We start from the raw sequence: 26,133 nt of genomic DNA, 5'->3' as shown, positions 1-26,133 counted from the left end.
TTGACATCACTCTGTAACCTTTTTCTTGTTATTTGAACTTATAAAATAATGGAACAAGTTATATATATGAGTTACAGGTATAGCCAGAAACACAGCATTATTCAGTCATCCCAAGGAAACATAAATAATTTTTAAGATTGAAAACTAATTTTCAGTATTTAATTTGACAATCCTTTCATATCTGACAAAGTTGTACCAAACCTCCCCTGAAGGTTACAGCTTAAAACCATTTATTTTAAACACTTTTGCCATGTCAACAGGGTAGGAATGCATAGTGCAGAAAAACAACCTTCCCCTTCATTTATCTCCGTAACCTCTCGCACACGCTGACTGCTATCCAAACCAATGGAGTCCCCGGCACAAGATTTATGACCCATGACTTTGACTACCTCAGAGAAGGAGAGAGCACTTGTTAAGACTGCTCCTTAATTAAATTACAGAGAAAAAGCCACCTTCAGCTTTTTAACTGATTACATCATCTTATTTTCTCATTTCATCCCTAAATATCCTGAAAGCCCCTTCCATGCACTTCTTCAGCTTCTCCACTGTTATACAGTGCTGTCTGCACCTGGGGGGACCCAGCAAATCACTAGGGAAGGGGTGTCAACACTGCTGCCTGCTAGCAATGAGCTCTGAGAAGCTAGCCAGTTCAGGTTTGTAAACCATCACCCTTGCATAACTGCTATTTGTTGAACCAAAAGAGAAAGGAAAAAAAAATATGTTAAACTGAATTTTCATTTCAGACAGATGACAAAGTTTCCTCCTGCTCTTATTTAAAGTCAGTATAAAGTAAGCATCATTCAATTTATGTTGCAAATATATTAATATTAGGAGCATTTCCCTTAAGGGAAAAAACCCAAACCCTTTGAATTAGCAGTTTTTCTAAAGAGGCTGATATAGTGCAGAACCACTGCAGAGGTGATAAACTGACACCGAAGTCTACCAACCAGAAACCTGTTTTTGTAAAGTTTTATGGAATAATGACTCAAGGAGAGAAAGAAGAAGGAGCAGAGCACAGCGCGTCTGTTCTTCGTTTCTGTTGTAGCTTGGAACAAAACACCAGATCAGATGTTTCTGAGGCTGCAGCGGCATCCCATCGCTACATAAATTGTCTAATTTGCATGAGAGTACGATAAACAGTCATTTTTAAGTCACCTGATGTAGTCCATGTAAGACAGCAGGTATGCCTGTAATGATTCTTCCTTGCCAGAAAATGTCTGGCTTGGTAAGACACTATGCCTGACTTTCCAAATCAGGCAAGGAAAACACAGTGAATGCTGCAACAGTATCCACTACAACTAATCTACCCTGGTAAACAATTATTTATCTGAATAGCCAAGGCATTTTGTTGAGTTTAAATTCCTGAAGATTTCTCCTAGAGTGTCAAAGTTTAATACTAATTCTAGAATATGTAACTTAATATTAATTTTCCTACCACCTACCTGAACTCTGAAGTCTGTGAACTCAATCTTCATTCTCCAAAGAAATACTTTAATTTCCAGAAGTGTCTAGATACCAGATTTGTAAGAGGTATTTAAACACTTCCAGATCAAGAGCTCATTTAAAGCCAGAAGGATATTTTTGGAATTTGCAAATTGTTCTAGGGGTCCTCAATTCTGATAGACTGAATTATTGAAAGACCATTGTTTACAGAGCAGCACAACTGATAAAAGGAGGAAATTCATGTTTTTAAACAGTCTATACATGAGAACACATAGAAAATGATCCAGCTGAGTTTATCACTTGAACCAGAGAGGACATAAATCGGGATCCAGAGGAGGACAGAAATTCAAGGTTAAGATGATCTGAATAGGAGCTATACAAAATTTATCGGCATATTAAAAGAGGTTGCACTGCCTCATGGTGGGACGCTTGCCAAAGATAAAACTGATACCGAGCACAGAACCAGGCCACTGTAGGAACTGATCTTTTCTATTCATCGGTCTTTGTATCAGCACTTCTGTGGGGAAAGGTAGTCTTCCTCTGAAGCGTTAAAGGCTTCTTGAGCTGTGTGGAAGCTGTTTCTGAAGGCGGCCTGTGTCTGTGCAAACCATCAGCTCCGTCCTCACACAGAGCACTCCTCACAGCCTGGTAAGATAGCATTTAACTTCACTGTAGAGCAATGCAACGCAGCAGTCACCACTTCCTCTATCTAATAGAAACTCAGATTCAAATCCTTCTGTTGACCCAATCCCAAGAAGGTGTTTGCATCAAAATCTTCACTTTTCAGAATGTCACATGGACACGGGGCATATCAGGGTTGAAACAACTTCAAAAAGCACCTACTTTATGAAGAGAATCAATATAAATAGGGACAGCTGAGACACATGCTACAGTGACAGCAAAGTTACTTAGAAGACCTGCTTTCATGAACTTTTATGCTATTTTACACAAAGTGGAAGAGTTTCCAGAGACTGGAAGGGGGAAACTTTTTTTGCTAGACATCCTCCCCAGCAGTGGGAACATGGATTACATGCTTTTCTACAAATCAGGAGTGTCAATAAAGGACTTGAATCACTTCTGAGTTTCAAAGCCCAAGTAGAACCACCTACCAGGTCTAGCAGTGCTTGCTAAATACTTCAGTGCTCTTGCCAGCCACTACCTGCCCATCACTGCCCCCGCAGCTAAAAGTCCTTCCCTCCCCTTCACTACCTACTCATCTTCCTCCTCCTTGTAGAGTTCAGGCTTTCAGGTCATTTGGATTGCGGGCAAGTTATGCTTGCTAGTCTGATGAAACCCTTTTAAATCCAATTTATTTCTGTAGAAAACCAGGTCATATTCAGTTTACATGCTCTGTATCTACTACGCTGAAAAAAATCCACCATGACGCTCCAACTGAAGATCACCAAACATTAATACAGTATATTGCTGAGTTTATCTATTTATGGAAAAATCTGCATCTGTGCTGCTTTGTATGCACTGTTACTCAAGACTTCTGAGAGAGGAATATGTTTATGGAGTGACATGAGCTATCGGGGATTTATCCAAACCAATGTAAATAAAATCTATGACCTGGTTTTTCCCTGATAAAATACAAGCCCATTTAAATGAACTGAATCAGCATCTAAAACTTTTCCAATAATTTCTTACAAAACAGCCTGCAGGAAGCATATCTGAAACCTTCTCAACTGTTGTTTGGTTAAAAGACAATGATTAAAATGGAGTCCCAGAGGGTGCATCACAACAGAAATACTGTTGCAACAAGCACACAGGAGACTCAGAGGAGAATAGAGCTTAAGGGGCTGCAGCTTTGACAATCCTCTTGAAGCAAGCTTTATTAAAGCATTACGTGATTTGGCAACAGCCTGTTGACATTCTTTTCATTTCAAAAGTGGCCTTAATTTTATTTCCTTGAAAAATAAGACTCCTGTTCCTTAAGGAGTTCTCAGCCATTCCCTTTTCATAACCTGTTTCACAATCCACATTCAATATAAAACCATTGATTTGAGTCTGGGCGTTGCAAGTTTTAAAAGCTGGGCACCCAAATCTCAGTTCTGCATCTGCAAGTCCCTACCACCAGAACCGCATCCAACGATCTGAAAGATTTCTTTTTACAGTAAGGAACAGGCAATTGCCTACTGGAAAATTGTCCTAGTGTCCTTAATAATTGTAATAAAGAGCATGGAAGCACTATCATGTTTCATCTGTTGTCACTATGGCAGTTACCTCTCAGTCAGAGGTGAGGGTCAAACTCAAATTTTGAACAGAAACCTGAAACTCGGACAGCTGCTATGCACCCACATGCATTCACAGGTTCACCTGACATCGTGCCCTTCCAGAGGGTGTTCAGACAGAAGTATAAAAAGATGTGAGCTTTGTAAATTTGGCTGAGAGCACACGAGGGTGGAAAGCAGATTAAGAGGAAGGTTTAGGCTAGGAAAGAGGTTGCGTAAAGGTGCGTGTTTAAAACCACTCAATTTTAGCACAATTTCAGGAGGCCAAAGTCTGCCCCTACTTCTCTCATCCTTTCCCCACAGGGAAATCTTAGTAAGGGAGCACTAAAAATACAGGGATCCTGCAGTTCCTTGAGTCCTATATGTGCTCCTTTCTACCCCAGAGCTGCCCTCGACAGCAGAAGAAAAGCTATAAGCTTGTCTCGACTATAGCAACAATGTGGGTCCAATGTGTGGGAGAGAAGAATTGCAAGACAATTCAGTGACCCAACGTAAAAAAGAAGTAAAAAGCACATTTACAACAGACTGAAAGAAAAATTAAAAGCTATTGGCTGATATGCAAATTAAAAACCAAAAAAAGTCTGCTTATAATTTAATACAGTCCCATAACCTGTTCACTACTATTAGCCTGTAGCAGTGTTAACTTGTCCCTATTTCTGCTGCTTTACTAGTTCTGCATGGGGCAGGAGACATCAAGAGATTTGGGAAAGAAGGGGAACACGGATGTCAAAATACTCCGAAGTCATTCCAAAAAGTTCAGCCCCTCTCAAACCTTGGCTACTCAAGATAAAAAGGAGGCAGGATTCTGGACAGGAAAGATTTACTGATAGAAAGAAACATCTACAGAAGGGTAGAGATGTCCATTTCCTTCTTAGGGAGTGATTATTTTTGGAGGCCTCAAGCTCTTCCCACAAATCACAGACTAAAATGTTTATCATTGGAGGAAAAAAAAAAGGATTTGAAGAACAGAGATGACAAAATTAAATATTGCTTTTAAACCTCCATCCTTTTAAGAGCTGACAGTCTGCATTTTTATACAGTTTGCTTTGTCTTGCAGCATGCTTTTTTCTATCGGTCCACAGGCCTCAGACCTGTTAGCGTTTCTTGTGTGTCATATACAGTCACTCACACTGACCTCAGATCACACAAGCTCTCAAAAGGAAAACTTCTGAGGATTCAAAGAAGTGTTTTCACACACAATTTTTACTGCGAACACTCTATGCTAGGAAAAAATGTATTAACATTCCCACAGTACACAATTAAAAGATCAAGGACTTTTTGTTAAAGATTTGGAATGGGAGAAAACAGCACCAGAGCAAGTACGAAACTTATTTTAGAAGCAGCTTCAAGAGACCTTATTCAGCCGAAAAAAGGGAACAAAAAGTTACCTACTGTTAAGTAATAGGAAACATGTTTCATGCTATGGGAGAAGCCTCTGAATTCCTTCGCTTCCCTTTCCTAGTAAGGCTTTTCATCCAAAGCCACACAGTCTGCACAATCCTAAAGCCAGCATGAATCCTCACATTACCCCAGCTGAAAATCTGCCATGTGTTATCAGTTGTGCCTCTGAAGGCCAGATTCAGTGTTACTTAAAGAAAAACAGAACATTGATGTAAAAAAAGCTCCGTAAGTAACAGTTACCGTGCAACTGCCAGACCACATGGCATTTGCCTTGATATGATAATAAAGCATGTGCTTCTCCTGCCCTCAGGATTAAAAATCTTAATAGTTGCATAGCACCTTTCTTTTGAAGGTGGCTTAAATGTATCCTTAACGAAAACTTCCATTAAGGACTATATGTGTTCAAAAACTCTGCTGCTATTTATTTGAGGTCAAAATGTATTTTATGTAACAGAACAGTGATACATGATATGAAAGCCTTACTGACTGCTTGTTGGTTAAAAAGTACAGTAAAATTAGTCTGACACAACTCCTTAGTGGGCATTAAATTAGAAAGTTAGAAATGATAGGTGGGAAGGTTTTATAGGGCAGTTAACCCGTGCCTCAGGCACAATATTTGCAGTTTTATACATTCTACCACTTGAGATCTCAATACAAACTTTACATGATCTTAAAGACTAACTTCAAAGCTAACGAAGCTGAATATATTTAAGTGTTTATTATTATAGGTTTTCTGGATCCATTGTAAATTCAGTTCTTGTCCTTAGGTCGGCTGTCTTACAATCCCCTCTTGGGACAGGTCAGCTCTCAAACCATTAATTCTTCCAAGGAGGAATTCAGACCCTGCAATCAGCATCAAATGCAGCTATGCCTGGGAGCCCAGATGCAGCTGGACCGCACAAGAATTTAACTTTGAGAGTCAAAGAGCAGGTTACAGCAACCCGAACAGTTTCTTCCTGGTAAAACAAGATAAGGTAAGGCACAGCTCAACTGGTAAGACACAGTTTTGTAGAAAGACAGTTATAAATACATGTAACATTAACATAAATGTAACCTCTGGCAGAGATGAGGAATAAACTCAACTACTTGAGCTGAAATAAAGAGTCTGAGCTGCTTTGCGTTGAAGAGCTTCCTCCATTTGCGAGAGTTTTTCCAGCCAGTCAGCCTTTTTTCACTTGAATTATAGGCAGCCTCTAAAAGCTCATCCAATCCCTTTGTTCCCTTCTCCCCCAACACATCTTCAAGGTTTTTAGATTTCCTTTGATCTCAGGCTTAGCCTGAGGAAGACTATCCCCTTCCATATTGAATCAAGTCAGGAATTGATACCTTAATTCCTTTGAAGAAACATACCTAAAAACTAACTTATCTGTAACATTTCACGCTTGGTTTCTAAATACATCTCCATAATCTTCTCTTTACCTACATGTATTCTTCTCAGACAGGTATCAACACTAAATTTCAGGGATGATACTCACTACTTTGTACTAAAAGTTCACTCCATAATATTAAATCTCTTCAGGATAATGACTTCTCAGCTACCACTTTGAGATTTCTCAGAATCAGCAGTTTGAATTATTGCTTAACACACTTTTTCCATACTGGCAATTTCACATGAACTAGATTTCAAGACCCTTTAAAGCATGGTCTGCTAAGCTTTACGCTGGAAGAATTCTGAATGTTAATTTTTTTCCCTGAGATATTATGTCTAAATTCTTTAACAGAGAAGTGACAGCCTAAACCCCGAAACAGCTTTTCTACACGTATGAGACATATGGGAAATGTGTCTCATATGAGACATGAGTGACTACACTATTTTGCTGATTCGAAAGCATGCAATGAGAGAAATAATTTCTTTTCCAAACAAAAATAACCTATGGTATTCTACTCTGCTTAGCTCAGCCTTTCTCTTTATTAAAATCTATTAATTAGCACTGAAATATGCAGTTTACAGAAAAGCTATTCCTTAGTGTTATTGCCTAAAAAAAGAACACCATGCTCAAGGTTAAGCTTAAAATGACCAACTTCAATATTTAATGTTAGACTAATTAATGTTTACCACAAGAGCCCATTACCTCTCACAGCAAAACAAAGTGAGGCCATCAGAGAGGCACTCAGATGTGAAATGTCTAAAAATCAAAGCTATTCTTGTACCATACCAGAGAAACATCCCTAAATTTCAGTGACATTATAAAGGTAAGCAGCACATGTAAACTGATGAAGCTTTTCCTTATGTAAATGTACATAGTTTCTTTTTAAAAGCATTATTAAAAGCATTAGTGTAATATATTTAATTTATGCAGGGGAATAAGGAACAGTTCTGATGCTGACAATCACTTCTGTGCCTATTAACTATTCATAAAACACTCAATAGTATTGGAAAGATCTTTTAAAGCAACAGTAAAGACTTGGCAAAGCTTTTATCAAATTAAATATAAACCGTGAAACTTCTTGTTTACAGCTACCACTACTCACTAGTCAGACAGCAAGTTTTTCATGCTGAAAGCAGCAGCTATCCCAAGTCACAGAATATATAGGTTTTTTCTTCCGCAGTCCTAATGAAACAGACACTTTTCAGAAGAACTAAAATGGATTTACTGGTTGCGTTACAACCCAAATCGTGCTTGAATTACAACCTAAATAACCTGAAATTACCAAATTATGTTATCTATTAATGGTTTAAAGTGCTGTTAACAGAAGCCATGTATTGTGATTTCATTGAACAAGTTGCTTCGAAAAGCTAACAGTTTCTCCAAGTTTACACCATACCAATCATCAGTTTCTGCTCACTTTTATTTGAAATCTCTTGCAAAATAATTTAAAACATATCCAAATTTTCCATGAACTGGAAGTTTAAGGAGGTTTAATCCTCAGAAGCCAAGTTTAATTATGGAAGAAAATACACTGTCATTTATAAACAATAGCAGGGATTTTAATTCCCTCTCACAGATAAGCAGCATTAAGTACCAGATGTTTCAGAAGACAAAGGCCTCATCCAGCTCCTATGGAGTTTATATAATGTGACAGGGGAAGCAAACAATAGTGTTAACACACAGAACATAAGAATAATATGAAATCACTCAGTTTCTCAAAAATCTTGGACTGATGAACAAGTAAACCTACAGTGCTGAAAGTGCTGACAGTTTATTTTCTAGTAAAGTTTTAATGCTGGCTGAGAGGAACTGCTGATTGAACAAGTCTCTATGAAAGGTTAATGAAGATTTCTAGAGATCAAAACTTGTGAAAGTGCCAACTAATGTAATTTTATCTGGAGCCAGTCTGCCACTTCTCGTATTTGGCATGTTTTATATCCTCTGAATTCTTCTAAACAAGTTAGCGGCTTCATTTTGAATTCTTAAGCTGCAGATAGCAAGAAATCAAAGAGCAAGTTAGAATAAAAAACATGTAACATTTAGCTTGTCCTTGTTGCTAAGCTACTAAAGCCCAGTTATGACTACAAGGCTGTTATAGATTTGTAGCTGCATTTCTGACAAGGCAATGTAACATCAATCTAAGCAGAGTAATAAAGACAAAAGATTAAAGTCACAAATCAGAACTTATTTTGGTAGGGGTACAGCAACTCGGGCACTTCCAGACCTTTCCAATTCACAGTATCCATCGATCCAAGCAGTTCTCGCTGCTGCCTTTAGTTCTTTTGTTAAGAATTCAAAACTTCAGGAAATTTAAACACAGAGAATTCAGGCACTGTTGAATTGGAAAGGGACAATCCAAAGGACTACCTCCTTCAGCTGCTGAAATCTCATGGCTTATACAACAAATGGGACAGGGCATTCATCTGCCAAATCATAACTACACCTCTGATCCAGGGTACACAACCAGCTAAGAAAGTCAAATACCTGCAAGCAGGAAGTATGTAACGTCATACTAACGTGCCTAAGGTTTTAATGGTGGTATCAGATAAGAATCTCAGATTATAGTGACCAAGGCGTTCTCTCAGATCTAGAGCACAAGTACACACCATAAAGTTTAATTGTTAATACTCAACATATATCTGTACGGAAGATTTTTTTGCGTATCCAAAAGGCTTCTCATTCTTCAATTTATTATAAGCAAAGTTAGTTGGTTGAGTCATCACACTTCCCCAGGTGCCGCTTCTCAAAAATAGTTTCTCAAGCCAATTTAATCTCACAGAAAACAACTGAATGTTGCTTTTACCAAAACAAGAAGCAAAGGGAATAATACAGCAGTTTGACGGCTATATGCAGCCCCCTCCAGTGAGGAATAAATATAGCTCATGTTGAGGCAGACAGATGTTGAGGTTGATAAAGGTAAACAGAGCCATGTAAGAGGTAATAACCAAACAGGCTAGATAAGTCACCCGTGAATAACTTAACCCTTCAGTGAATCCAACATTGTTTATTCCCCTGGTGAGGGAACATGAGCCAATTAGTTCCTAAAGTGCTAACATTTGTAACCAGCTACTATACAGCATGGAATGTCATTGTTGCATCCCCACAGTCTTTTACATTGCTTTGTCAATTTGCCAGCTTTTCTAGAAGTTAGAGCTCTTTTCTTCCCTTCCCCCAAATCCCAATGTTATTTTGATCACTGGGGTTAGGGAAGGAAGGGAAGAGATATTTCTCAATTATCTGGAGGAAACAGATCTGCTAGAAGAGCTCACCGAAGAAATGTAAACTAATAGACTAGTCAGTAATTAAAAAGATGGTTTATTTATACTGTCTGACCTTACTCTATGGTAAGGTAGTCAGCTTAGCCAGCTATACATTTTAAACATCCAAGTGCCAGTACAAACAAGAAAGTGAACAAAAAAAATACAAGTCATTTACAAAACTGGGAGTCTTCTCCAGGCAAAGCAGGATGCAAGTATTTTGCATTCATGGTAGACAGTAATTGAACCAATGCTGCTAGTACAAGTTACTTAAGTCTCTAAATCTCTACTTACCCAAAAGACAAAACCCTGAAACAAGTTAGGGACACCTTAAACGTTCCTAGATGAAGTTGCATGTGTTTTATTCAGCAAGTCAGGTTGATCAGAAAGCTTCTGTTGTGGAACACTTATAATCTATTTTAACTATATCACCAATAGATCCAAAAAGGACTTTTGATGAGCTTTGAAAATGAAAATTTTCAGAAAAACTTGGAGGCATAACCCATCAGCATCTCTCATGGCACTAACTGCACTGATTGACCCCTCTTGTTGATTCAAAACAAACTGACTAGTGATTTCATATGAAAATGCATTTTAAACAGCAGGAAGACTGCACAAAAGAATTTGTACATTGCATGCTCACGAGTTCAATCTCTTATGTTCTTTTGTCATATCAAATATTAAAATACAGGTGTTTCATTTGAGTTGCTAACCTTGACATTTTTAAACAATGTTGTAAATAGTATTCAATGAACATTATTCTAGTTGGTTGAGCGCTTCTGGCCACAGCTGTAAGGCACAACTGCATATATAAGCCAAAGCAAAAGTTAACAAACATATAATATGCATATATTATATATACACTTATACAGTGCACACACATCATGGATTTATCCACTCATGGAAGCACGCTCAGTCAGCACTTCCATTGGGTTTCATGTAATATTTTCTGCTATCTGATAGAGAACGTGATATTCTGGATTTGATAAAGGTAATACCAGATACTGCTAATACTGTAAGCAGTTTATTGGAAACTTAATTACAGTACTCACCACAAAATTTAACATTGTCTACTACTGTTCAAATCCCCATTACTCCCCATTATTATTTAAAGCTATTGGTATCATGGTTTATTCAATATTTATTCACGTGTTATAGACAGATTAATTGCATAAAACAAGACTCACTAGTGGTTTGAAATAAATGCAGTATTTCACTAGTAGCTGGAAAAGCCAATTTATATAACTTTATTCTAAAGTATTGTAACCTGAAGCATTTCTGCATAAATGAAGACAGCCTCATTGCAATCCTTTATAGTCTAATGTTGCTTCTAGTTTCTAGAACACTTAACCTTTTAATAAAGAATTTTAGAAGCTTTTGAGGTTGCTAGATTTATATGTGAACTCAAAACTTAAATCAGGTTAATTTTTTTTACAGAGGGAAGCAATATTAGACAGAAGATGAATGCATATAGAAATCCTCCACATAAACATGGTCACACAAGTGGATCTGTGGCACAGTCAATAACAAAACACCAAAATCATTTTTACCTTGTGTATTTTTAGTTGGCAGACCCCATTTCCCTCTTCCTCTGACTCCACTCAATGCAAAAAGATATATAAAGTTTTTATTAATAGAAATGAGAATTACTTACCAATTTGTAACAATACGGGTGTTACCAAAGCTGTCTCCATGGCATAACAAAATTCCCTGCCAAACATTACTGCACCATGCATGACCCACAGGCGTATTGGTATCCGGTCTATGGATCCTTCACTAATGGTCTCCTCCCTACTTTCATTCTCCTTGTTTTCTGGTTTCTGAAGCTGCGCCACAGGTAGATCTTGAACTTGCATAGATTCCGAGTCAGCATTCTGGGGAGCCATTTTCATTACCATAAAAAATATATATATATATATATTTGTTATATCTATATAAATAATACTACCATAACTCCACGAACAAGTTAGGGTATCTTCTCTTTCAGCTTCTGTTCCTCAGGCAAGTAATGCTTATATTCCTCTTGTACAAACAGGTATCTTGCAACTTCTGGTATAGATATGAGACATTAAGAACGAAAAGCTATTTGGTAGGAATTTCAACATATGGCTTGCTGGTTTACTGTAAGTTAGAGTTAAAAATCCATAATTGCCATTCAGTTAATACCAGTTTCATAATTATTATTGAAGAAGTGCTGAAGTTGTTATTCTTGCTACAGAGAGGTGGAAAGGCGACACAAAGAGGTGCTCCACTGTTAATCCCCATCGAGTGGCTGATTAATCTGCAACAAAAAGCAAGCATTTAAAAATTTCAATAGCATTTTTCAGGATATTGTGCCTCCCCCCCCCCCCCGCCCCAACCATATACCCTATTTCCTGCTTAATGCTTTCCATTGTCCTTGCCTAGTGTAGGGTCTTTTATTCCACATTCCCTCCTACCCCTGGACTTTCCATTGAAATGCAGTTACTCCTCATATCGAAACAATTCTTAACTGTACTCATAAGTTCCTCCAGTTTGTGGTCCTACATGAAGCCACAGAAGAATATATCAGTGTATTTGTCCAAGATCCTTAGAACACTGACCACAAGACTAACAAATTCTGGGAAATTTAATGCAGGTTGCATTTCAGAAAGTGTGGGATATTCCAGTACTATGCCAGGAAGATGATTCATCAATTACTATTTACTCACTGGTTACAGACATCTCCGTTTAGACTTTTGGAAGTTGCCAGTTACTTTGCAGTAACCATCACACAATATTGTAACAAAGATATTCCTTGAGCAAACATGAGCAAAAATAAGCCATTAGGAATATAACTTTGAGGACTAATATTTAAATATTTAAACTTCTAATGAAGATATATATATACAGCATATGCATCCATCTTCACTTTCTGCACACAAGACCAGAGCATCTTACTCCCACATCCTATGAGGCTTCTGGAATCCATGAAAGTAGAACGGTACAGTATCTTCCACCGTACATTAAAATTATTAAAATATATTCCAACCAGGTAAGACAAGCTTTTCCTGTATTTCCCCATCCTTTGAGCTACAAAGTCTAAGCAGACATACATACTGTACCACGTCAATCAAAATGTGTTGAACCACTTAGGAGAAAAAAAAGAGAAAGCACTTTATAAAAAGTCAGATTACATAATGTTTGTACTAGAAGGATGCATATTCGCATCTATGCACACAGTGTGATTGAACTCATATCCCAGGACAAAAGCCCCGGGGCAGCAAAACTGGCCTAGGTCACCACACTGCAGTTCACTGCTCCTTCAGTTGTGGCAACAAAAACTCTTTGTGGGCTAGCAGATCATTAAGCAGTGAACCTAAAAATGAACCTGAAGAAAAAGATGACATGCAACCCAACACGCTGTTCTACTAAAAGTGCAGCACGGGAACAGCATCTTGAGTACCCCCTCTTGCCGATACCCTCCTTTGAGCTGTACTCTCAGCAGGTTTATTGCATGTATTTTGTTCTTCCATTCAAAAGCATTTTTTTTTGGTCTGGCCATTTTCTCCTCCCAGGCTCCCCAAGATTCCTGGAGTTCTCAGATTTGGTCACCTCAATAACAACTTAATACTACAATTTGCTTTTGAGCTAGTCAGACTTTAAATCACATGAGAGAAGTTAAAATAACTTACTGAACACAAGTGCTATAAGCTGAGTTTTAAGTTCCAAGTTTTAATCTATAAGCATTAAATAGCTCAGAACAAAAAGGACTTGAGAAAGCATTTCTCTACCCACTCAGAATTAACAGGAGCAGTTGAGATGGCACTGCCTAGGATTACTGAATTATGGGACAAACAGGTATTTATTCAAGTTCTTCACAAGCACCTTGTTTCCATAAAGCTTTTTCTTTCCACTAGTCAGCTCCTGCATGCGTCCGAGTCCATTTGCCTCCTTCCAGTAGTTAATACAGTGTCGAACTTGCATCAGGAGGGGAAGGGATGTGACTCTTTTCCCTTGCTTTAGTATCTGAGGTTTCAACTCAATCCTTCACGGACTATTAGCTTATCATAAATATGAAGTTAAGTACTGTGTGTATTAAAAAAAAAAACACATTCACTTTTCATAACACAAGTTCTGAGTAAAACCTACAAAATACAGGTTTCAGAGTAGGAGCAATTATTTTAATTACAGACTAGTAATAAAATATTTAATTGCTCACAGACTCAGGCAAAATTGCATTCAGTAGAATTTAAAAGTTTACATATCAGTTATTATTCAGAAATCATTCAGAATGTGTGTTGTGTTACAGACTAAGGGTCACGGATAACTCCTGCGTAAGATGGCTTTGAAGTCTCTAGCGTTTTCTCATGCTTAATTTCCCCTCCTGTCACTGTCTATGAAGGATTTAACTCCATTTCCCTAAACACCTCATTTAATACGCAGTTACAGGATAGCAGAATGAGGCACAGAGAGGAAAGCATTACATCACACCAGAATGTTTTATAATGCACTGGGGCAGCCTGCATACACAAGCAGGTTGACACCAGGCTGGGAGCATCTGTCACTGGAAAAGATAAAGAGGCAGGACAATAGAGGATATATCTGAGATTTATTCCATTTGAGCAAGACTCTTAAGGGATGACTGAAAAAGTTATTCTTGAAATGGGAGATGATGGGGAGCGAGCAGATAATTTAAGAGACAGGAATAATAGATGATAGATGGAGGTAGACTTTGAAGCTATAATTGACACACATAAGAACAGTATGTTTTAAACATGCCAGAAAAGGCAGTTACAATATTCAAGTGCAATAGCAAGAGGCACAATGGACAGGTTTTATCTAAAGGAACAGAGAATTACTGTTCATTATGCCAATTTTGTGGTAAGCATAACGCTAGTCCTCCTGCAGCACTTTCATTTGACTCCAAGGGCATGTTTAATACAAGAGCCAGAGAATAACAAGAGCCTCAAAGGTCATCCAGTTCTTTCATAAGTCCTGCTAGGTTGCGTTCATACTCATTTTAGACTGATCCAGATTCTGCTGCTGCTTTTTCCAAGTTCATTTTGAATTTGGCAAGTCCGAATAGTGGCATTCTTCCTTATTGAAAAGGGAGACAGATTTGTTTACCTGCTGGAAGTAAACATTACAGAAGCTTTTATGCAGCAAACTCCAAAGTAAAAGGCATCTAAAGAGGAGTTGGATTAAAATACCAAAGAAGGCACGCTCCCATGCACCTGCACAAATTGTTTTTCATGTTTGTTGGCTAGTAAAACCAAACCTTAATTGACAATATTTTTAATTGTAGTATTTGAATATCCACGGTAATTTCCAATACATTCCCTTTACTCATGTGGTTCAAAGGCTTTATGGTGTGAGGAGTCCACCTAAGAAACATGCCAGCATTATTACATTTTTTAAAAGAAGTGATGAATTAGGCTTACATTTTACCTGCCATTCAATCAGACTATGTACTAAGAAAGCTGGCATCCCTTCCTCAAACAGATGTTGAGGGGCATGGTGGTAAAAGGTTTCTGAAAGAAAGCTTCCCTTTCATCCGTACCTTTCTGACCATCCAGCCACAAAGAAGCTAAACAAAATAATTTAAAAACCTAAAGTGGCACAAGACAGCATTTATTTCAGGAAGCTGAGACCATGTCTCCCATTCTGCCACACACTTTCTCTATGCTTCCCATAAAGTTTTAAAAGATATTTTCATGACTAAAAGAATAAGTAGAATGAAGAATTTCAGCCACGGAAAAGGGTTCATGTTGGCCATTGTACAGAGGTTGGATACAAAGAGAATTTTAGATACAGAAATATTCCTGATCTTGCAAAGTGTATATGGGAGGAGGGGACTCATTACACTAGCTCTTCTTCAACCTAATTGCATGTTTTACTTTGACCTTTGGCCACATTGCCACAATAACAAAACCTATAAAGTAGTAGTTAATATTTCAACAAAACAGGCAAGTAATATATTCTGAAAATTAATCTGTAAGCAAAGTTTTATAAAAGCTGCTCAAAAGTATAACAAATAAGATTACAAGCAATTTACTATCTATCTTCCATCTAGGCACAAGTCATAACTTGACTACGTGAAGCACAAAACATGTTACAGGCTTGACAAGGGTATATCACAATAATCCTACGCCTCAAATAGGTAGTGTTCACAAAGCACGTGACTCATTGAAGAACCAGAGGAAAATTACCGCCTTTTGTCAGGGTTTTCCAAAGAAGAGGAAGAGTTACTTAGGTCATATTTGCGGCCCGCAAAATTCAGTAGTTTTCCCTAGCAAGCGCTAAGAGGCTCGAGGTGCACAAAAAGCTCATGCTAGACGATTATGCAACACAATGCCTCAGGCAAATGACTTCTACCACACTTCTCAGCATGTTTTGTAAGTTCAGGACTTAGAGGTTGACAAGCAATGTTTTTGCATTTGTGATATCATCTGGAGGTCAGAAGACTGGTAGTACACCCATCAATCCCAAAATAAATGGGGTTAACAGTGATCCCGCTCAAATTGTTTAAGACTAAACTATTTTTACTGCATGTTTCCAGATATCTCTTGCTTACAAGGGAATAGGAATGTACTGTTCAACAAACAACTCTATTTTCTGAACCAGTGCCCAATCATATGACTTCACCTGAAACTTGTTGCATACTCCATAGCTTAATTAATCACACTCATACTTTATTAAGCAGTAATAAAGCCTGGCAAGTAGATACAGTTAAATGGCCTCAACTGGATACCATGAGAAAATTTCAGTTTTTTAGGAGGGCTTCCTCTGAAGCTATTAGGCAATCCTTAAGGCATTTATTGGTGTAAGGAACAATTTATTTCAAGAGGGTAGGTGTGCACTAGTTACAAAATCCAAAGTCCTGAAAGGAAAAATAAGCACACCTAAGAAAAACTGGAATGAACAAACTGAAAAGCATGGAAACAGTTCTGTCCAAACACTCTTGAATATCTAAGGGAACAAGGTGGGGGATTGAGCAAACTACACCCCTTCTCTCATCTTGGTCTTTAAAGTTTATTGCATTAACTTCCAATCACTTTTCTAGCCATCTCTTGTCTTCAAAAGCTGCCTCTTCCATTATCATGACTTTCTGTTACATGCAAGTATACAGACTTTATCAGATCATAGTGAAGAGCTGCATTCAGTTTTGCTTCACAGGAATTGTTTTCTAGCAATGTAGGAAATACTCTATCTCAAAGATTCTACAGTTTAAAGGAATTCTACGTTTTTGACGCTGAAAGGAAGGACAAAGACACCTTGAGCCATCGCTGCGTACAAAGGTCTTTTCATCACTTACCACTAACTTCATAAGGGAAAATAGCTAAGAACCAATTCTTACAGAATTTAACTAGGCTTTCATGATTCTGGTTACCGTTGTCACTGCATCACTAACATCCTAATGTGACATTCTGCATGACACATTGAGAAAACCATAAACAAAGAAACAAGGTGGGTGTGCTTGTATTTCATGAAATATTCAAACGTTTGACTGGAAAAAAGAATTGTAAGAGTCCAGAAGCTGTGAGTCTAATAGGACAAGACTTTTTTCTTTTCAGTCTTAGACCTTACCCTCCTTCAATTCTTCAATGAGTACATTCCACAGACATACATACTAGTAACCTTACTATTTCACATGTGAATCATCTTAGGCTGGCAAGCCTATAATTGTCCAGTCCTTCAATTTATTTGTGAAGTACTTTTCTTTCTGCCAAATTGGTTTATGCTAAGGTTTTCAAGTAATCTGGCTATCTGTTGGAAAAGTTATCTAGACAGAGTTATATAGCTTTAATATTAGCACTAGAAAGAAAGGCATTCTGAGTTTATCTGGCTTTTCCTCAGACTAATATTTGGCTGAACACTTCTACCCCCCATGTTGCAGACAAACAGCACTTATTATTCCTTCTACAATTAAATGCAAAATGGACACTGGGTTCTGCTTCAGCATCTGACAGGCTTAGAGTGATACATTGTTTGGACTTGTGCCTTTTCACGAGTAAAATGGCATTTGTCCAAGGATAATTACTAATGTTTTGAGTTCAAATCCTCTGGTGCTCCACCACACCAATACAGCAATAGCATGCTGCTATGAAAGAGCAGCTCTTAAAGGCAAGGCTGTCCTTCATCCCTCTGCAAGCACAGCTACACCACCTCACAAAAGTTTATTGATTCTCAAAATACATTAAAAATGATTCTGTAAGATGACGATCCAACTGATTTTGTATAGATGACTCCCCCATGATTAATTTTGTTCTACAGATCTGCCACAGGGAGAGTAGCTTCCACTACAGACGTAGCAGCAGCTGAAACCAGATAGATACTCCTTGCAGTAGAAAACTGATCACAGCTTCAAACTTTTGCTAGGACAGCCTGTTTTGCTAGCAAGGCTAGTTTTGTTTTACATTCAGCTGCTTGCATAGGAATATCACATAAAACATGTTACCAGCTTATTATATTGCTTACACTATAGGTTTCTCAATCACTTTAAGCTGGCATAAACAAGTACTTCCTCTAAAATCAGCAGTCTGTTCTTCCTTTTCTTTGCCCCAGGTTCCTTACTCCCACCCCTTCCTGCACAGCCGCATAGGCGTCTAAGTAGCCAACCAGGCAGTGTAACTGATCTAGGTTGAAAACAAAGCTGACAAAACCATAAAAACCACCCAAAAAATCCTTTATAAAGTCAGGTTGGTTTTATCTGATTGCATGACTGCATGGATCCATACCAACATAATGGCAAAAAGGAGGAACAGGAGCACCTAGAACTATAACTTCAGGTAGCCATACCCAAAGCCAGCATGAAATTGCAGCTCAGAGAAAAGTTGTCATCAACTTTTGCAACTTGCAACTACAAGGTCAAAAAACAGACTCACCTGCCCAGTTCAAGACACCTCCTTTTCAGAAGGATCTTCAGTCACGCTGTGAGAGCTATCATGTATTCTGCCACCTAGTACTTGCCAGATGCAAGGCAGAATACCACTTGCTTAGCCAACAGGCAGCTATTTTCTCCCTGGTTGTTTTGCAGTTCTGTTGCTAGTTATTAGCAGCTGTTTATAGTAACAGAACTGGCCACAGGGGAAGTTTCTTTGGCCCACGTCAAGATACTGAAGTGTTCAGCCACGGCAGTAGAAAGAAAATCATCTAGAAAACATACCTGGAGTTTTTGGCCCAGCTGGACAAATGCGTGCAACTACTTTGTCCTTTACTGAAAGTTCAAAGGGGCTGTGTCCTTCTGTGGTCTGATTATGTTGTTCCTTCATAAAAGTTTAGACTCAAAAATTCTATGACTTTCTAGAAGCACCATCATATATAAGTGAGTCATGAGGCCTTTGGTTCAAAAAGGCAGCAATTACAGGCAGGTAGTTGCTTAAATTCCCATTAAGACTTCTCATATAGTTCAATGCAAACACAGAAAGATTTTTAGCTACTGCTTTCTAAAAACAGAACTGTATTACCCCTATCAGAGGGGAAGTCTATACTTGTTCAGGAGTAATTTGGAAAAAAAAGCAATTATACCACATATTACTTAACAACAGTCCCATATGTGAGCAACATTACTCCAGATCCTGAGAGGAAAGTCAACCTCTAATTTTAAAATAGTCTTACATTAAACTGGACTAACCTGTTTTGAATCACTAAAGTCTGCCAAAGGAAAAAGGTTAAGGCTAACTGGGTGCAATAAAGAACCACATTTGACATGTCCTAACATTTAATCCATCATTCAGGTAATCAAAGGCATTGAAACACAACAGCATACACCAGCTTGTTCTACAAGGATACTGTGCCTAAGCAACCCTGTGACTGACACTGAACGAAGGTTCAGATGAGATTTTTTAACAGGTTCATCTTGAAACCTGAGATTGGTTTAAAAAAACAAAAAAAAAACCCAAAAAGCCACTGGAATCAGAACAGTGCTTTTGCATCATGACCTACTTTTGAGGCTACCACACCATTTACGCCACCAAAGCAAGGTCTGGGAGAGGGGAAATCATTCTGTAGCACATTGCTAACGAAGACAATATGGAGCAATCCATCTCATATGGAGAAGCAGCATTTTTTCCACTTCTTGCGCTGCAAACTTTTGCCTGCCCTCAGGACTCTTCACACACTGTAATCCAGTTATGTCTTTTACAACCTCTGCCTTGCTGTTATTTAAGCCAGGGCATAACTTTTGAAAAATATACTCATCTAAGAAGCAAATGATTCTGGCACCTCTCCTACTATTATGGCTGACCATCTGACATCCTCAACTCCCCCAAGAAATCCATAAAAATATCCAAACAACAATCCCTGCAAAATATAAGAGCAAGGGTGTGTGCCGCGTCATTTTGAAAGGGCTAATGAAGACTTGTTGCACCCTTTCCTTGGTATGTATACAAAATTCCAGAAATTATTAAAACCTGACATAAACAGGCTTCTGACTCCAGTCCTGCCAATACTAAATCTTCCATAGGGTTTCCTGCCTACTTCTTTCCATAAAGCTTGGCCTTGACTAGAAGCCCCCTTGCTTTCTTGTGACCCACTTTCCACCCCATTCCAGCTTACTCGGAAAATGACTAAGAGTAAGATTTTGGCTCACTCTGGAAGACGTGGCGATGCAGCCACAGATGGCAATCTGTGCACAACAGACACCCCTGATGGGCTTTTTCTTGCCCAGATATTGGGGGAGGAATAGAAAGCTTATGACATAAGATGGAGAGATGAAGGTTCTCATGACATCATGGAAGACATCTTTGTAAGACAGCACTATTTCCTCATTCTTTATATTTTGGGGGCAAATGTAATTTTCCTGAGCCTGATTATATTACTGTGAAAAAGACGTAGGAAAACATGTGTCTTTATGAAATTACTGAAACAATTCTGGGAAGCCATCTTTTTAAAAGGGATCCAGAATTTAATGTGAGAGACTTTATTCAGTGTATTATTGGATATTATACTGCTCCCTAAAGGCACAGGCTGTTACTAATATTAGATCAGATTACATTGTTAAATCACTGCTCCTGCTGCTTTTAGGAGGAAATACTTCATTTTCTTAAACTAGGGAAGTAGCATTATCTGATTAAGCGTATTTTTTGTTTTACTGCTACGTAAAAAACTTCATATATGCTCCCATTACCCTCATGTTCATTAATACAGATACATTAAACAAGTAAACAGCTAAGGTGGTATGAACATAAATAGCAATAGAGAAGCCTTCCCATCTAGCAGAAAACGTAGCAGCTGGGACCAGTGATGCCAGTAAAACAGGCACTAAGAAGCAGTTCCACACTACAGCAAAGGCACAGACAGCTGGGTCTCCAAGTAGCAGGGTCTACCCCCAAAATTAGATACAGGTTAAGGGCAAGATAGCAAGCACTAAGAGCTAAGTACTTTCAAAAACAAAATAACAACTGGTCACCATCTAAGCATAAAGAACTCAAAAACTCATGGGGATGGAGGTCACCCAGGACAGCGTGCAAATATGCTGTCATGGTCTGACACTGCTGCAAATACCTTTCGCTAAGAAAATGTGCTAATTTGGTCACATAGGCACAGGCAAACCAGTCTGGCACAAGCTAAGTATGGCCTAGCTTAGACATGCCCTATTGAAAGATCCTCAAGTTTTTAAACCATGTTGAGAACATGAGAGTCATTTCCCATCAGAATCAAATTGATTCATTCCCTCTGTCTCTATGAGGTAGGGCAACAGAGGAACACAAAATTAAGGCTATCATCAGAGAACATCTTAATACATTACCAAGTGGATTAACTGGAACAATCTTACCTTCCTGCAGAAGGACGAACAATGTCTAACCCAGTGAGGTTGGTGGTGCAAGAATAATCCTAACTATCAGTACATCGTTGCCACCAGCATTTTTTTTGCAAGTTCTTTCACCAAGGCTGTCCTGATTGCACAGTGTGGGAAGTATACCAGTGCAACCATTTGCAAATTACTCTCAAGAATGAGCAATACTTTCTATAATAAGTTGAGACTAGTGTTTCGCATGAATATTCATCCATAAAAAAGTCAAGCCAGAACCAATTACTTAGTCTATATATGCAAAGTAACATTCCTTGCAGATGTTCCTGTACCTATGATGAAAAGTGCAATATTTTCATATACTGGCATTTGAACTAATTATATTCACTGCTCTGAAAATTCGCAGGCTGGTTTCTCCAGGCTGTAGATGCTTAAGAAACCCAAATACTGCCAGAATATGTGTTAGACAATTACAGAAGCTATTCAGTAGATCAAGACAAAAAAGAGCACAGCATAGATCTTCATAAGCTGACAACTTCTAGCATATCATTAACGTCTGCAAAGTCTAATTCATTGGAATTATCTCCAATTACCAGTCCCTAAACGCATTACCATCATTCAATCTCAGAAAACTCTGTTAAAGTAAGCTTTTGAAAGCATCCGTAGAATCTTGTTCACTCCCTAACAAAGATGGAGAAGTTAGGTTTTAGCCGGATTTTACTAACTCTGAGGAAATAGTTACTCCCTCTGAAGAAAACAACACAGAAGAGGGTTTCTCACATTTCATATCCTCTGAATGGTTTGTAAACAACTATATATAACTGGTTATATCATCTTGCACTAAATATTCTCATTTTGCCTTCTTTGAATTTTGCAGATCAACTGGTACATCATCACTGTGATAGCTTGTTTACAGCCTAACCTTCAGTTTGAGCTCACACTGATTCAGCATGATTGCTGAAAACTATCTTTTGTCAGCATAAAGGAGAGAGATCCCTTCCCTTCCGCCTCTTCCCCACCCCAGCTTCACATAGCTTCCCTCCATCTGGGCCAAGTAAAATATTGTAACATCCCCTGACGAGTTGTTAAATGGACCTGACTGCTGTAATACTGACAGAAAGGAATAAAGGTGTTCAGCGATAAATTTTTATTTCTTTCTTACTTCCTCCCCGGCATCCAAGGAGGCCTGCCTCCTTCTAATGCAACTGTGCTGCAAAGGTGCAGTTAAATAGCTGCTTCTCAGCCACGTGACCTCAAGTCTGCGATGCATTAGGTGATGCCAATAGAGGAAACATCTCTTCTTCTGGAGCACCTCTCATATGAGGAAAGGCTGAGAGCGCTAGGTCTGTTTAGCCTGGAGAAGAGAAGACTGAGAGGGGATCTTATCAATGCTTATAAATATCTGAAGGGTGGGTGTCTAGAAGAAGAGGTAAGACTCTTCTCAGTGTTGCCCAGTGACAGGACAAGGGGCAATGGGCACAAACTAAAACACAGCAAGTTCCATCTGAACGTGAGGAAAAACTTCTTCACTCTGAGGGCGACCGAGCACTGGAACAGGCTGCCCAGAGAAGTTGTGGACTCTCCTTCTCTGGACAGATTCAAAACCACCTGGATGCGATCCTGTGCAACCTGCTCTAGGTGATCCTGCTTTAGCAGGGGGGGTTGGACTAGATGATCTCCAGACGGCCCTTCCAAACTCTACCAATCTGTGAAACAGCTGTCAGTTAGAGCAGCAGTTTTATGGTGTAGCACCTTTGGTAAACATCTTCAGTGCCTCCCTTGTGAAGCCCAAGTGATTACAAACAAGCATTGAGAAAGCACACTCCATAAAAAGTATAGCTAGAGCACTTGAGTAGATCCCTGTTCCAGTTTTTCAGACCGTCCCAAATACCAGCATGACAGATGTGTTTATGTTCATTGCCACGAAGTACAACTATTTGATTTAGTTTCTGAATTTATTTAAATAAACATTTCAACTGACCTAGCAGTGATGCATAGCCCATATATTTTAAGCAAGATTTAAGATAAAGAACCAAAATTAAGAATCTCATCTTAATAATTAATAAAATTAATAAATCTTAAGAATACCAGAGGAATACTGTTGGGCCAATAATATGGACAAATCAGTGCTTAGAAGGGTCGCATTCACCACGCTGATTTCAGACCATACCTACAGCATTTAGGAACAATATAGTAAGAACTTCCACAAGCAGTACTTTAAGCAAAGTACGTGAAACATACCATTTAAGAGTTACACCTTCTAGGAGAAAGAAATACAGGTAACGAACAGAGAATACTTTGGCCGATACAGTATCTTTACAAACCATCTATTTTAGAAAATTTTAGCACAAATAATATGATTTGGACAGCTGGTTTATAAGCAGCCCTGTAGAAAGCTGGTGGCCACATTTAAGAGCAGCTTGATCAGGACATATTTTGATTTTGAACTATGAACAAATGCTATTTTAGTCATGTGTTTTGTCAAGCTGCAACCCTGTTAGAACTGGCAGGATAAGATATTTACTCACACACACACTAAAATAATAATAAGCTACAAGTGCTTGGCAGTTGGACTCAATACATAAAGACCTGCTAGCAGGGAAATATTTAGAGGACACAGACCTCTTCCATTTGTGACTTTGTAGAACTATGAAACACTTGGCAAAGGCCTGACAGAATTTGGCATTTTTACCTAATTTGGGAATGACTGTCAGCCACTTTTTTAAGATGCACAAGCTCCAGCATCCATGCCACTGTAATAGCACACATCTGCACCACTATGCGATGAGACTTGCAGCAGCTCTGTACCAAAGCTGAAGCGCTTTTATTGTCTGCTGTCATGCCAGTGCAATCACTACAGCAGTTCTTACAGCTGACAGTCACTTTTGGCAGGTGAAAATGAAAGTAAACACATCTCACAGTCTAGGTTTAGTCCTGTCACATTCAAAGAATTTGATCATGCTCTGTCAGTCCATCAACTTTTCCCGCAAAATATACAGCTGCCATCCTTCAAGGGAAGCTTGACATATAACCAAAGGAATACCTTAGGGACAAAGCTGCACTGTGAGATGAGGCAGATCTCATCCATGCAACTGTAAGCATTCTCATATGATCTAGAGCATAGATCTTGTGTCCCTTTAAATCCCCACAGAGACATTTTGCAGGGGCAGAGTGGTTAAGAGGAATCAGTGTCATGGTTTCACGAGCTGCACTACAACTATTTGTTACAAGCCAGCCAGGGCTACCACAAGCAGGCGATGCAGGCCGTAGGGATGCTAGCCTACATTTAACTAGCTTGAATATGGGTTGGCCTTACAAACTACTATCCCCCCAAAAAACCCACAACACAGCAAATGCTGTCTGAAAAGCATATAGTCTCACAAACATTTTCTGTTGGAGGTTACTGTCAGACATGCAGCCTTAAATTACCCGAAACATCCTCAGTGAATCAGTCTTACACACACTAAAGCATCTTTTCTTCAATGTTCGTAAGACAAAGTATTTTTGCAATGGTTTCTACTGGACTAGGTAGACTTTCCAGTAGAAGCAGAGTTTCTTCGCATAAAAAGGGTATTTAAAGTCAACAAGTCATAGCCAACATTAATTTAGTTGTAAGACTCAAAGTGATTGCACTTGCCATTTTCTAGATGGCAGGTTACTGGCATATAGAACATGGTAGTGTGAAGTTCAACTTATATGAGCATGATTGTTTAGAAAACAAAACTAATCTAGTGGTTATTTCTTCATGCACAACTAATTGCATACCAGCTAGACTACCTTTTGAGATCATTCTTGGAGGCAGAATGAATTTGTGGTCAGATAGTATCACAGGTATTTCTGTAGGTAGGTAGAGCTGCTTTAATACTTGTAGGCACTGAAATCAGCATGAGAAGAACAGGACAATGAGGGAAAGGCCAGAGTAGCATGATACTGCAGTGACACAGCTGAATTGGCAGGTTATCCTACTAGACAACATCCAATATCCTCAGAAAGGCATCAGATCCTCTACTCAAAAGTACATGCACTAGAGTCAACAAACAAGTGATAGTTTTCCTCATTTATTACCCTGGATAGATCCTGAAGTCTCAAGCCAAGTGGGAAATTCAGTTGGGAAATAGGGAAAGAAGTAGAAAACTGAACACCTGAAAAAACAGGTTTGGTTTTGTGCCTTTATTGTTTAAGGAGACACCAAAATAAACATGCAATTAGTGTAAGCCATCTTCAGAGGAGGGAAAATAAGAGTCCATAGTCCCTATATATGAGTATATTTTCAATGTGACAGCTACAACTTAAATTCAGGACCCCAGAACTGGTCAGGCAAATATATATGAAGACTTTGAGTATCTCCTTTACATTTCTTTAAAATGCATGCCAACTACAGCTTGAAAAATAGCAAGTGAAATTTGTTGAGTGTTGCTTTGAAGGATAAACAGGAACAGTGTCTTGCTCAAAGAAATCTTTAAGATTAGTCTAACATATACCTAACATTAAGGGACCTATCTCAGGGGCTGTATGGCTATTCAGAAATCAGAGGAAGAACTGACAGCTGATGAACAAATGCTGCCTTTAACACTGAAGCTATCTGCTTGTGCATCTCAGTTTGACAGAAGCCTTCTATAAACTATTAGACCATTCTTGAGTAATAACACATAGTATGGGCTTCATGAAGCTAGTTAAATAGCTCTCCATTCATCTGTCATCTACACACCATTATTATG

At 38.6% G+C, this 26,133-nt stretch overlaps 1 protein-coding gene across 6 annotated transcripts in view; it reads right to left on the bottom strand.

The window, feature by feature from the left end:
* The window catches only part of SLC45A4 (solute carrier family 45 member 4), an 87,885-nt gene that overhangs the window by 25,514 nt on the left and 36,238 nt on the right, over positions 1–26,133 (bottom strand). For 4 of the 6 annotated variants that reach the window (XM_054817106.1, XM_054817104.1, XM_054817107.1 and 1 more), the window contains exon 2: positions 11,357–11,983. In XM_054817106.1, the coding sequence (XP_054673081.1) occupies positions 11,357–11,600 (244 nt within the window). In that variant the 5' untranslated portion in view covers positions 11,601–11,983. Of the gene's footprint in view, positions 1–11,356; positions 11,984–13,548; positions 13,750–18,548; positions 18,635–26,133 lie in introns of those variants that run through there. The other 2 variants (XM_054817102.1, XM_054817105.1) reach the window with 2 other exon arrangements.

Source organism: Grus americana, chromosome 2 (assembly GCF_028858705.1).
Source record: "Grus americana isolate bGruAme1 chromosome 2, bGruAme1.mat, whole genome shotgun sequence".
Lineage (NCBI taxonomy): Eukaryota > Metazoa > Chordata > Aves > Gruiformes > Gruidae > Grus > Grus americana.
This window is presented reverse-complemented; position numbering and strand designations above follow the sequence as displayed.